At 55.1% G+C, this 14,261-nt stretch overlaps 1 protein-coding gene across 1 annotated transcript in view; it reads right to left on the bottom strand.

Annotated features, from left to right (window-relative positions):
* Window positions 1-1,374: 1,374 nt before the first annotated feature.
* TRAF3 (TNF receptor associated factor 3) overlaps window positions 1,375-14,261 on the bottom strand; it is an 87,723-nt gene continuing 74,836 nt past the window's right edge. The window contains exons 12-14 of the mRNA XM_017851494.1: window positions 9,686-9,860; window positions 2,366-7,911; window positions 1,375-2,047 (exon numbers count right to left, since the gene is read on the bottom strand). Coding sequence (XP_017706983.1) covers window positions 7,340-7,911; window positions 9,686-9,860 — 747 coding nt within the window. The 3' untranslated portion in view covers window positions 1,375-2,047; window positions 2,366-7,339. The remainder of the gene's footprint in view (window positions 2,048-2,365; window positions 7,912-9,685; window positions 9,861-14,261) is intronic.

Below are 14,261 nucleotides of genomic sequence, written 5' to 3'. Positions count from 1 at the left end.
AAAAAAAAAAAAAAAAAAAAAAAAAAAAGGATCCAGTTTCTGTAATCCTCAAGCCAGCCCCCTCCAGCTGACACTCCTCGTTCGTCGGTACATGGTGCTGGCTGTCCTAGCCGTCCTATCCCTGGCCCAGCTCACACTTGCGGTTAGCGGTGACACCTGCACACTGCCTGGTCTCCATAGGTGTCCTGGTGTCAAGGCTGCAGTAGGACCCTGGGCTTGAGGGCACAGGGAAGATGGATGGAGCTCAGGCCCCCACCATATGGGTGTGAAGATTTGGGACCCCCAGATGGAAGGACCGGTAAGGCTGTCCTGGGGCAGCTCCCGAGAGCCAAGGTACCACAGGTTCCCCATCGTGTGTGGGGTGGAGGCTGCCGGTCCCAGGAGGATTCCAGCGCCCCACTACTGCCACCAGCCAGGGCACAGCAGGGGTGGTGTGGGCCTGCAAAGAGGGCAGGGCTGGTGCTGGGTGGGCAAGGGACCCTCAGGAGAGGCCCTGAGACCTTGAGGGAGGACCCTGGGGAGCTGCTCCTAGGACTACTCCTTCCTGCTCAGTGGGCCACATGTGGGGGGCCGATGGCATCTGTTCTGGATGTGGCCCCAAGCAGTGCCCTTAAGGATGGGGAGGGACTGAGCAGGGTGCTGTGGTGGCTGCAGCGGACCCTGGGAGAAGCAGGACAGTGGGGGAGGGCTGAGTGGGTCTCCCCATCTGATAATTTTGGGGGAACTCGAGGGAGATGCAAGGCTTCCTGCTACCAGGCCTGACCCAAACAACTTCCTGGAGAAATGGAAGCAGGCCACAGTGGCGGTGGCGCCCAGGAGCCCTTAACTCTGCCACGAGCAGCTGCTGAAGGACACTGCCCAGACCCGGCATGTCAGCACTGGTCTCACTCCTTATTAACCATCCTGTTTCACAGTGGAAGGAGGTGCTGTTCTTCCAATGTACAGAGGAGGAAACTGAGGCTCGAAGGCTTCAAAGTCCCACGAAGTGGTGGAGCTGAGGCTGACCCCAGGCCTGTGGGTCCAGCATGCCCTTTCCACCATGCCAGATGGCGGGCACGTGTCCGGGTAGGAGGTCAGAGCTCCGCCTTATAGGTTCTGGACCAAGCCACAGACTTGTGAGCCTGGCCCCCAGGATTCCCTTCAGGTCAGAGGCTGCAGGTAAAACTGTAAGCAAAGTGGGCCCCTTGCTGAGAATTACAAAGAATTTCAAGATGGTGACAGAGGGCAGCGACCCAAGCATAGGCCTCTGGCCACACAGGTCTTGGCTGGGTGGCCATCCCGCACCCAGCCACTGAGAGGACAGCCGCGGGGTCCGGCAGGAGGGAGGGCCACTCACCTGGGGCCCAGCCTGCAAGAGACGGTGTGATCAGAAACTGAGACTCCATAATCAGATTTATTTTCCTCTAATAAGACAGTTTAGCATCTCCGAGTTTTGCATTCTACAGTCTTACAAACTTTAGTTATTAGCATCAGAAACACAAAAACATTGCAAGACCTCAAAACACAAATAAATACCAAAGAAAACCACACATAATATACAATAAACAAAAATAGGAAACAGTAATGCTATCAGAAAGTCAGGCATGTTGCCAACTCACAGTAACAACATGATTATTGCTGGGCAAATCACTGATGGTCTTTTTGTTTTTTTCTTAGAAGAGCGGAAAACAGGACCCGAATCACTGGTCACAGAATCACTTGGACTGTCAAGATGTGTCCTCACAGCAAGCGGCTACTACAGACGCAATTTTTAAAACAGGCAGATTAAAAAGATAGGGTCGAATGAGAGACTGGCCTTCTTTGGTCTTTGTTTTTGGGTAACAGAACTGAACACAGAGGCACCGGCAGAGAAGGGGTTGCAAATCTGCAGATGCTGTGCAGCGTCTACACTGCCCTCCACACTTCACACACCTCCTACAGGCATTTCTTAGAGAAATCACCGGACATCATGTCAGCTTGTGTGTTTTCCAATTAAGTCACTGAATTTGCTGTTGGAGGGGGTATCTTACTTGTCTGAGGGGACTAAGTTGTCAAAACCAATCATCACCTAATTACAGGAGTGGTGCAGCGATCCTGGACTTCTAGCATCTTTTCACGGGTGAGAGTTCACAAGACAGACTAGACACAGTGCAGCAGGAGAAATGAAACGCAGGCTCTGCTTGGCCACCGGGGCCTCCTCACCCGCACACCTGCCAGCCCTGAGGCGGCCAAGGCTTCATACGTCTGCCCTGCAACCACACGTGGGGCACACCTGGGTCAGGTGGAGAACGCCCTTGCAGTGAGCTGCGGGCCTCACGCCGCCTGCTGGCCCGGCTCCCTGATGCCACCGTGCCTGTGACCATCAACACCAGCCTGGACNCATCACCTAATTACAGGAGTGGTGCAGCGATCCTGGACTTCTAGCATCTTTTCACGGGTGAGAGTTCACAAGACAGACTAGACACAGTGCAGCAGGAGAAATGAAACGCAGGCTCTGCTTGGCCACCGGGGCCTCCTCACCCGCACACCTGCCAGCCCTGAGGCGGCCAAGGCTTCATACGTCTGCCCTGCAACCACACGTGGGGCACACCTGGGTCAGGTGGAGAACGCCCTTGCAGTGAGCTGCGGGCCTCACGCCGCCTGCTGGCCCGGCTCCCTGATGCCACCGTGCCTGTGACCATCAACACCAGCCTGGACGAGGCAGCAATAATGACCGGGTAGCCTGCCCACACTGACCTCACCTGGCCTGGGCCCCGGCGGGCACATTCTGCTTTGGAGAAAACAGAGCTACTGAGATTTGCAAACGGAAAACAGAACAATGGTCATGGGCTGAGAAGTAGATTTGGGTGACAGACCCTCATTCATCTCACAGACACAAAAGCAAAGGGGCTCCCAGCACTCTCCCTAGCTCTCCTGCAGTCTACTAAGTAAAGATCTGCACTAAATTTTTTAAAAACAGTATTTTACAGTTCTGCTGGAGCCCTTTTGACACACCAATTACCCCCAGTACAGGCAGGAGTCTGGGAGGGCTGGGAATTGAGCAAGGGGCCCGCCAGGGGAGTCTGCGCCTGCCCAACCCTGCAATGGCCCACGGAGACAGTGGCACTGCCACCCTGCTGGGGCTGTGCACAGGGTAACAGTCCTCGTGCCAATCCTCCCTGTGCAGGGCAGAAAGGAGGTGTCAGCCCAGCTGTTGGGATCAGTGTACTCCCCGGCCCTCCCTTGGGTTGACAAGGAATAACCCCGCTAGGGACAGAATGGTTGTTTAAGGACCCATCCAGACCACCCTTCCTTTGTCTGACATCACCTCTGGCTGAAGGATGTGGGTCCACCATGGTGACTACCACCGGACACCATCAAGCAAAAGGGGTGCTGGAATGTGACGTTGGCATGGCCGACATCCATGGGACATGTGGCCCCTGGCCCAGGGTGACTGAGGACCCTGGAGCAGGCTGAGGTGGTCTGGGAGGCAGCTGGTTGTCCCAGGGACTGTGCCTGGAACTGCATCCTCACCGAGCTGGGCCACACGGGGTTGTGGGGAAGCCTCCTGCCACAGCCAGTGCAGTGAGAGCCCTGGCAGGCGGTGGGCCTGTGGGGCCCGGGCCAAGGAAGTGACCCAAGGAGCAGGAGCCCCAGTCTGCCACACCACGGCTCCCAGTCCGCCACACCACGGGTCCCCGGCACCACAGGCCAAGGGCATGGAGGATGGGACAGGAAAGGAGGGAGAGGCAGAAGAAGCTGCCTGAGCAAAGGGCTCCCTGTTCAACTGACCGTGGTGGCATCAAAGGGACACAGGTGCCGTCCCTCGGCAGAGGCTGCTCTGGGGAGGAAGGGGTAACAGAATGGGCTGCAACCTGGGTCTCGAGGGCCCCTTCTGCCCACCTGCACAGGGAACACACATCTGCAAGTCCACGCCTTCGCCCAGGGCTCTGGTGAGGCTTGTGCTCAGGGGACAGCACCACTTTCATGCTTGACGGCTCCTAGAATTGACACAAGTACTGACCTGGCCGCCTGTGTCACCAGAGCACCGCGAGTTGAAAAGCCCAGCACGTGTCAGGGACTACTCAGGCTCCCTCCAGCCCAGCTGGAGCGGGCACGTCTAGTCCCAAAGCCAGGGCCCCATGGGCCCCACTTCCACACCCTCACTGAGCCACCCAACCCTGCGGAAAAGGCCCTACTCCCAGCCTGGCCCCCATATCATCAAAGACACACCCCAACTTCTAGTTCTGCAGGCTCTGCTGGACAAGCCCTAGAACCAGAGGGTCAGGCTTCCAGGCCTGGCTGCGGCTTGCACGTGGCTCAGCACAGTCACAAGAGCCAGTGCCCTTCATGTGAGGCGGGCCCAGGCCAGCCGCCCAGCGTGCCCGGCAGCAGGGAGCAGCCCGAACCACGGTGTCCTGGAGAAACTGCTCGAGGCGAGGGAAGAGGGGACGGTGTTTTGTTACGAAGGTGACAGGGAAGCAGACCGGCTTAATTCATGCACAAAGGACTCAGATGGTTTCTGTAAAGTACTGAACGGTTCTGTCCTGCTGGGAGTTTGGTCACTTTTGGTAAATAAGCAGCACCCCCAAGCACACAGTGTGCGCCCCCATTTCATACTTGCTGCCAGGGCCCTGTGACACGGGGAGGGCCGACCACTGCCTGAGGGGCCACTGGGCCTCAGCTGCAGGGAGACCATGGCCTCAGGCTGGCTCAGGTGGCGAGCGCCAAGTGAGGGTGCCTGGGGGTTGAGGGTGGAGCAGCACAAGGCTTGCCCACTGCTGGGAGAGGGGACGCCGTCCCAGGCTGCTGCCCCCCGTGCTGAGTACGAGAGGAAGACACACTCAGAACAGAGACCCCAATACAACCAAACACAAGGACAAAGCGTGTGACATGGGCCATCCCATCCTCAAGGACCCCCATCACTCAGGTGATGTCTGTGGGACCCTTGGGTGGGGTCCCATGGCGTCCCCCCAGGAGCATCTGCCTGGGAAGGGCTACTGGAGACGTCCCAGCGACACGCACTGCTGCTTCCGGGGGCCACACCAGGACTTCAACCCAGAGGGGAGGAAACGGTTCTTACCAGACCAAGATGTTGCATAACCTTAATCTAATATTGTACATTTTGTGAAGGGGAAGTTGCAGGGATGTCCCTGTTGTTAACCCCTGACCTCAGGAAAACTACCTGAGGTCAGGTAGGGCAGGTAGGGGACAGGCCTGAGGTGGGGGACACCTTGAAGGAACAGTGGTTTTCCGCAGCTTCTGCAGGAAGTCCTTGCTTTATGAGCTCCCTCATGGGGCAGAACCAAGGATGCTCATTCCCCCAAAGCAATCCCAGGAAAGCGGGGAAAGGAAAGGCAGATAAGAACAACGGAGCACTTCGCCCGCGAAGGGCGCGGCAGGCCCCTCATGGGAGCTCGGGGCACAGGGGTGCGACGGAGGGCACTTCCAGCAGGCACTGGGGCGAAGGCACACCCAGGACAGATGGCAGCACCAGAGACAGGTGGGCCACCGGGCACCCACCAAGCTGTCCCCGCGCGGCCACAGGGAGAGCCGAGGCAGGCAGTCTGACGTGCACGGCCCAGCTGGCCAATTGTGGGCGCGGCTTGTGGGCAAGTGGCACAGGTGTGGCGGTTCGCACACATTGGTTTTGCCTAAGAAGCACCCGTCGCGTGTAGCACCCATCAGTGGTAAGAGCACCAGGAAGCGTGGTGCATAGCAAAAGGGGTGCAGGGGCCGGGCTCCAGGCTTCTAATCACAGTTGGACACTGAGAGACAGTAAACAGTGAGTTGAGAAAATGCCGTCCGGGCAGGCGCAGGCTGGAACGACGGGCCCTGTGGCCACCCTTCCCGCCAGGGTGGTGGTCAGGAGCGCCCGTCGGTCAGCCTGGGCAGGCCCCCGAGCAGCGGTCTCTGGAATGCTCAGAGGGTTCTGCTTCGGGCTGTGGGGGTGCCCACGGCCCCGGTGGGGACACGGAGAGGCTTGGCTTCTGTTCCACACCTGCCTCCCTCAGGGTGGGACCAGGCCATACTTGGACCAGGCGGCTCACTCGTGGGGCCTAGAGATTTGGAATCTGTGGTAATTAAGCAGCAGAGGCTCCAGAAGCCGACGGTGGAGCCTGGCTTCCCCTCAGCAGGTGTGGAGGTGTCTGAGGGCCCTTGTAGAGACAAAGATCTAGTGGTGGAGAGAAAAGTCTGGTTAAACTAGCACTTTCTAGAATTATGCTCAACGCAAACCCAGGGTGGAGAAGCAGCATGTCACATCTAAGGCACATGTACCGTATGCCACCAGCTCTATGCGCAATGTTGCTTTCGGAGACCGTTGACGGCATGCAGCAAGATGACGGGATGGAGAAACACACCTGCGGGCCTCCCTCAGCAGTCACCCGCCCACCCCTGACATGGAGACCGAAGGCCGGTGCTGTCAGCAACAGAGAGCTCGTCCGAACACAAGGGGCAGAATCCAAACACCTACAGGATTTTGTTTAGAACTCCAAAGTTCAACGGATGCCCTATTTTAGGGTGAAAACAATTATAAATCTGAAAATGATGCACAGCATCCATGAGCGAGGCTCCGTTCAGAATTGTGAAGTCGTGTCATTAACTACGACAGATATTGAAGGTTTACATTTCTAACGAGAAATAACAACAGGTTGAATATTCTCTTTCCTATCACAAGTGATAACCAGTGTTTGATATTTTATATTTTCTTCCAAGAAATCAGTCTATCAGCGTTTTAAAATAAAATGTTTGCAGTAACAATTATTTGTAGAACTTTAAATTAAAAATGATTCTGAATTTAGAGACTTTCAAAAAAAGACCTAGGTATACTTCAGGGTCTTCTGACAAACAAATTATTAAAACAGAGACCAGATGAGGCCTTAAAAATAGACAATATACTGTATTTGAAACAAAATTGCACTCTTGAATTTTAGAAAGAAGATATCAGAATTGCATTACTATTTCATAAATTCTCCTTTTACTTAACATGCTGACATGTCCAGCCATCCCCACATGTATGTGTGTGTGTGTTTTTTGGTGTTCAAGTTGAAGGAAGAAAAATCATGTTTCTTTTGTTTAGCATATATGTTTTCCACCTTAATTAACTAGATCTTTAAAAATGAAAATGAAAACCTTCTCTGACAGCAATATTTATCTCGTTGAAGGATAAATAATTCTTCAGAGTGAAGTGTGGCTAGTCTATTATAAAACGTGTCACGTGTGCTCACGCGTGGCTCCTCCCGCCGGCACGCGTCCGCCTTCTGCCGCTTCCTCCGTCCCACAAGGTCCTTTTCTGAGTGCGAGGACCTCGGTGAAGACAGACCGGTTCAAATCCCCCAGAGGAGTTGCCTTCTGCTAAATCCACCTCCCCAGCTACTCATCAGGGATCGGGCAGATCCGAAGTATCCACTATGACTTTAATAAAAATTGTATCATCTTTAATATATGTCCCATTTTCTAGAACAGTCTGGGCCACAAAGACTGGGCAGCCAGAGGCAATATTCATCTCTCCAGTGGGCTTCTTGAAGCTGCTGCTGTTGGGGTCGGGCTTGAACGCATCTCCCAAATGCCGCCGAGAGGACCCCTGATCCATCAGCATGAGTGTCACTTTCTGCTTAAATGGCCAAGGAAGCAGGGCATCATATTCTCCACGCATGATGACAAAAAACAGCGACAGGTGCGTCCCCTTTCCCATCCCGTCCCCATTCAGGTAGACCCTGGCACACATCTTATAGCCAAAGTAGCCAGTGTAGAAAGGCTGGCTGTAAAGGGACAGGGTCTTCCCCATGACAGCCTCCTGCTTCCGCCGCTTGTAGTCACGAATCTTCCAGATGAGCACGCCGTTGTAGCTGGCGGTCTCCAGGACCTGGAAGCGGAGGTCCATGTCGGCCAGGCGGATGTCGTGCACACTCAGCATCTGGTCATGCCGGCTCAGCTGGGACTCCAGCAGGCCTGCCACAGGTGAGGAGGGATTTGGTGAATGAGACAGGTGAACGTCAGAAAGGTTAGGAAAGCAAAGCTGCACCAGCACTTTTTATTTTATTTCATTTTTTTGAGACGGAGTCTCACTCTGTTGCCCAGGCTGGAGTGCGGTGGCGTAATCTCGGCTGACTGCAACCTCTGCCTCCCAGGTTCAAGCGATTCTCCTGCCTCAGACTCCTGAGCAGCTGGGATTACAGGCACCTGCCACCACGTTTGGCTAATTTTTGTATTTTTAGTAGGGACAGGGTTTCACCATGTTGGCCAGGCTGGTCTCGAACTCCTGACCTCAGGTGATCCACCTGAGGTCTCCCAAAAGTGCTGGGATTACAGGCATGAGCCACCGCATCTGGCCCTTTTTTTTCTTTTTGAGACAGAGTCTCTGTCGCCCAGGCTGGAGTGCAGTGGCCGGATCTCAGCTCACTGCAAGCTCCACCTCGTGGGTTCACGCCATTCTCCTGCCTCAGCCTCCAGAGTAGCTGGGACTACAGGTGCCCGCCACCACGCACGGCTAATTTTTTGTATTTTTAGTAGAGATAGGGTTTCACCGTGTTAGCCAGGATGGTCTCGATCTCCTGACCTCGTAATCTGCCCGCCTCGGCCACCCAAAGTGCTGGGATTACAGGCGTGAGCCACCGCGCCCGGCCTCATTTTTTAATTTTTAAAGAGGCAAGGTCTCACTCTGTTGCTCAGGATGGCATCAAACTCCTGAGCTTAAGTAATCCTCCCGCCTCAGCCTCCCAAAGCACTGGGACTATAGGCCACACCACCATGCCCAGTCACACCAGCATCTGAAACAATATAAAAATGACTGTGGTTTCTGGGGGTAACATCAGCAAAACTGTGTAGACAGATGTCCTGAGGCCACTGCCTCCCAGGGAAGAGCCCAGGTCCCTGCCCCAGTTCTGCCACCGCTCTCATGCCCACAGCCCTGTCTGGACACATTACTAGGCACAGCCTGCTGAGAGGGGATGTCCTGGGCGGGTGACCTGCCTGTGTGTCACAGGACACCTCACTGCAGGGTCCAAGACAGAGCGCTCCGACTCCACTGTGGCTTCCTGGGAAGCCTGCTGGTGGGAGCCCCTGGGAGCAGGAGACAGCTGTGCTCTCCCCACCCCTCCCACCGGCCTCAGCGCCTGCAGGCGGCCTCTGCTCTCTCGGAGGCGAAGCTGCTCCCTTCTCCTCCAACCTCATCCTCTGCCTGCTTCATCCGGCCCCCCACATGCCATGGTAATCTGTGTTCCTTTCTGCCATTAATCCTCTTCATGTAAATATTCCCAATACTCTTTCAGTCCCCAAAGCCATAGGCCCACATCTGCTTGTGGAATCAGAAACATGCTGGCAGAGCGCAGTGGGACTGCTGCCCCCTGGCCCTTAGGAGTCAGGTCTGGGGCGCCCCGACCAGCAGGGCCTGGCCATGTGCACCTGGGCCTGTCCTGCGGGTCATACTGTGGCCAGTCTCTCCCAGGAGGGCTTTGTAGCTTCCCGTGGCTGCAGCTGCCCCTACTTTCTACACCACACAGGGCCTCACACGGAGGGGACAAGCCTGCGTGGGAAACGTTTGTCTTTGCTGGGGGACTTTCAGCAGGAAAGTCATCACACCTCTGCGTGTTACCCATAATTGGAAAGAACTGTTGTAAGGCACATGGACCTAACATAGCCCTCATTCCACGGACCCTGCCCCAGCAGTCCCCCAGTGCCCAGATGCACACTGCTGGCCCAGCCCCGGCCCCGGCCCCTGCCTCACCTGTGTTCCGAGCCACTTGCCCCGCGCTCTTGTCCACGCTCTCCAGCTCGGTCACGCGGTTCTGGAGGGACTCCACGCTGCTCTTCATGCTGTCTGCTTCCTCCCAGTTCTGCCGGAAGGGCCGGATCTCCTTGTCGAGCTCCTTCAGTTTCTCTGCTTGGCTGTCTATCACTCGCTTCCAAACCAAAGGTGTTAAAAACCAAAACATAGTTAGGACTTGGACAATGCTGCACCGCCTCCCATCAAATACAGACGGGCTAGGAGCAGAACAGTCACAGAGGCCTGCCACCCGCGGCTCTGACTCCAGGAGCAGGGCTCTGCATCGGCCCTCCTGGGAGCTCCCTGGGAACAAGTGCTTGTGCCAGCAGGGAGCCCTCGAGGTGACGTGAAGCCAGATGGAAGAAAACAACAGGAGACTCCACTGCGCCAGCTTGCTTTGTCGACAGAGCCACCAGGAAAGCGAAGTGACAGCTGGCAAGTGTTCAGAAGACCAGGGGAGAGGTCTCCGCTGTCTCTGGGGCAGGCGGCAGCTCATGCTTCTGCTGCCCACAGCCCCTGCCCAGGCTTCCCTGTTTCGCAGCAGGACTGGTGCCACCTGCCCGCCCGTTTCTCACACGCCCACACCCTGGCGTCAGTCAACCCACACCAGCAATCTTGTCAGTCACCTAGATCCAACCTCACCCTCACACTCCCACGTGTCCCTCCCAGCTCTTCTCCCAGGCCACAGCACCTGTGCGGGGCCACAAGGCTCCCACGGACATCTCTTCTGCAGCCCTCGTATACCTCGTATACCTTGGGAGCCGTAGGTATGGAGGGTCCCCGCTTCCCAGAGAAACCTCACCCCTGTAAGTGCAGGTCCCACAGGGCAGGTGGCCCTGCATGGCTGCCACAGGGTCTCAGGTTTAGGACGCCAGAATTGTGCCTATGTGCCCTCATCTTCCCTTGGAACATCTAAAGACCGCCTACCCTGCTGCTGGGTCTGGGGCAGAAGCACAGCCCTGTCTCTGCGGCTGCCAGGGGTGCCCCAGAACGACCCCAGGGTCCCAGGAGAAGACTCCCACTCCTCAGACTCCTCCCACCTGGATGGCGGCAGGAAAGGGCCCCAAGGCATGTCCTCAGGCCCTGGGTGAAACCCAGTGGGCCGATGCTGCAGACACAGGGCTCTTCCCCCACTGGCTCCATACCCAGGCTGCCAGGCCCCAGCGAGGGAGGCAGGAACGCAGAAACCCTGCCCTGAACACACGAGGCTGCCAGCAACCAGGCCTGATTTTATGCTGCTTCATTTACCTAATTCAGAAAGCCCTTCCCCAAAACACCCAGGCCGCTCGTATTTGTCACTACTTGGAGGCGTGGGAGCCGTACTCCGCCCTGGTGGCCCAGTCTGTGTTAAGGGGCTGGAATGCCCACCTGTGAGATGAAGCCAGGGACTTAAAGGGTTTTCACTTCAAAAAAGGATGTGCATTTTCAAGCAGCTTGTGAGGGCTGGAGAGTTTAGTGCTCAGTGCAGCTGTGGAATGACTGAGCCACCTCACAAGCTGCGGCCACACCGGGTGCTCACGGGGCGGGTCCCAGGGCCCCCTGAATTCACTTCTCCTTTTGGAAGTCTATTTTTAAACATCTAAGTTTCAGCACCTTTGCTGGCTGTTATTAACCACGAAGACACAAACATGACAGGTTTGGGTGGCATTTTGGGTATAAAAGCAGTGTTATTCTTCCTGTTCTTTCCAAGAAACATGATGTTAGTTAACCTCTAAAAAGTAAGGATAATTTCTCTAACGAACACCTCTTTCCACTGTCATTGTCCCTTTAAACTGACACTGTCACTGCCCCTTTATTTTACACAATCGTACATGCTCAGAAGGATATTTAATTAGCTCACCAAGTCTATTTGCTGGAGGACAATACCATTGACGACACTGAACATCCAAATCACACGGCTCCTCTAGTGAGCACCAGGAGCCTCTGGCATCTCCACCTTCTGATACCGTGCACTGAGCTGGCAGGCGCTCGCGAGTTGCAGGGGAAAGTTAATGAAAACCTGATCAACAGAAGTCTGAGAGATGCCCTTTGTAACTTAGCAAATCCCGAAACGAAGCATGAGTCCCAGGCAGGGTGGCCCAGGACAAGCTGTGCCTCAGGCTAAGCCTCAGGCCCCTGAGGTTAAGAGGGGGATGGCGCCCAGCCACCCTCCCCCATGATGGTGCTACGCATCGAGGTGCCTGACCTCGAGCACAGAACGGGAGTCTCCAGCAAGGACTCCCCCGCACAGCAGGGGCCCCCGAGTCAGGAACACACAACATGCATGCACCGCATGCACAGACCAGCACGACTAAAGAAAAGGCGTCTCCATGAGCAGCAAGGGAACTCGGGCTATTTTTAAAACAGGCCCTTCATCTGTATCAATGGCACCATTTCAAAGCAGAACGCAGAGTCACATAAAATGTTCTCTAAAACACAGCAAACGTGATTTCATCCTTGAAGACAGTCTACACTCAGCCACTGCAGTTTCTATAAAAATAAATCTCAAGTGCAGGTGTGGAACTGTACAGAAAAAAGACTCCGACACAGAGCTGAAGAGACAGACGGCACTCCATATCAACAATCCAAATCAGAAGGTTTGTCTTCAGGGAGCATCAGCCCATGAGCCTCACACACTTGCACGCCAGGGCTGCAACCGCGTCACCTGCTGTGAGGCCCCACTCTCAGGCTGCCGGGACCCTGGCACGCAAGCCCGGCACTGTGAGAAGCCCGGTGGGGCCTGCAGCCTGAGTGAGGGCTGCATGGATGGATGTCCCTCCCTTCTGTCCCAGCGCCTGCTCCGCATGTGCCCTGTGGACCCCCGACTACAAGAACCACCAGTTCATCTAGTCCACTGACACCAGAAACCCGGGTCATGCTCGCACCTATGCTATCTTCTTTTCTTTTCTTTTTTCTTTTTTTTTTTTTTTTGAGACAGAGTCTCATTCTGTCGCCCAGGCCAGAATGCAATGGTACGATTTTTGCTCACTGCAACCTCTGCCTCCCGGGTTCACGCGATTCTCTTGCCTCAGCCTCCTGAGTAGCTGGGATTACAGATGCCTGCCACTGCACCCGGCTAATTTTTCTATTTTTAGTAGAGACGAGGTTTTGCCATCTTGGCCAGGCTGGTCTCGAACTCCTGACCTCGTGAGCCACCCACATCAGCTTCCCAAAGTGCTGGGAATATGAGCATGAGCCACAGTGCCCAGCCTAGGCTGTCTTCTTAATAAAGAAAAACAGGATATTTAAGAAGTAAAATATTAAGAACTCATTGTTCCCTGGGCATGCAAAATCAAAGACACTCTCGAATTCCACTCCTTGACCCCCTACCTGCACCCCCACTGCCACAGCCAGGCCATCGGGCCCTCTGTACTTTGACTTCTGCCATCACCAGGACTTTAGGGTCTACTGGAGAATCAGACAAGGAAGAAAGAAGAAGACCCCAAGTGATGTGTGCCCTCATCACCTAGGTGGTCCACAAACATCGCTGGAGGAGTGCCTGGAGCTGGCCAGGAAGAGAAGCAGGAGAAAAAGACATCTGTGCAGCAGCAGGGAGCCTCTCAAGGAACAACAAGCCGGTCCACTTTAGCGTGGGGAGTGGGGCGAAGCTGGGAAGGTGACGGGTGGCCAGTCACAGAGGTTTTCTGGGCCACAGTAAGATTTTACAATAAACTCTTCCTGGGGCAACCGGAAGGGCACTGAGGATGAACAGTGGGGAACACGGCTGGGCCGGGCTGCCGCTCAAGAGGGTGGGCGGGGCCTGCAGCAGCAGAGGGATGGCCTGGCCCGGTGCAGCTCCCACACGGCCAGCACCTCTGGGCATCAGAAGGCTTTCAATCAGCATTTCCTAAGGATGGACAGCGCAGAATCCTCCTGGCTAAAGACCACCAACCCCACAGTCGTCCCAAAGGTAACACTGAATTTCCCCTTTCAAAAAAACACACAGTTGGAAGGATCTTCTGTTTAGACCACACCTGCTCAAAGGGTCACATGGAGAAGAGTTTTCACACGTTTCAGGCGGGGCCATGTCCCTGCACTCAGGGGAATCAGACATGGGCAGCCTGCTCTGAGTCCCTTCTCTAAACACAACCTGCTGTCTGCCACGCCCAGCCTCCTGTGGGGAAGAGGCGGGCGCGTCATCGTCTCCTACTTGTCACAAGTCAAGGGACACTGACCGCTGCCGTCACCACTCCATCCTAACTTCTCCAGCCTTGGCGACTTGGTTTCCCCTTTCTTTCTGACTTACGCTTCATTGGTTCATCCAATCACAAAAGTTTTCAAGTAGAAATCACGTACTGTAGAGTGATTAAACTCGACTAAAAAGTAAAGTAAATGAGAACGCCTGACTGGAAGGGGAGAAACTGAAGAGGAATGCAGAGGAAAGCTGAGGTTTGGGATGGGGCGTCGATACAGCACTGCGCATATTCTAACTTTCTGTTGTAAATGAATCCAGTACTTGTGCATTCTTCCTTCTGTTGTGGCTATTTTAAGAGGTGATTTCCCTGGCCTTTCCAGTGCCTCTCTGAGCCCCAGGTCAACCACAGCAATGATCTCGTGA

Source organism: Rhinopithecus bieti, unplaced genomic scaffold (assembly GCF_001698545.2).
Source record: "Rhinopithecus bieti isolate Rb0 unplaced genomic scaffold, ASM169854v2 scaffold_34310, whole genome shotgun sequence".
NCBI lineage: Eukaryota > Metazoa > Chordata > Mammalia > Primates > Cercopithecidae > Rhinopithecus > Rhinopithecus bieti.
The sequence above is the reverse complement of the archived record's forward strand: the minus strand, read 5'-3'. Positions and strand labels throughout refer to the sequence as shown.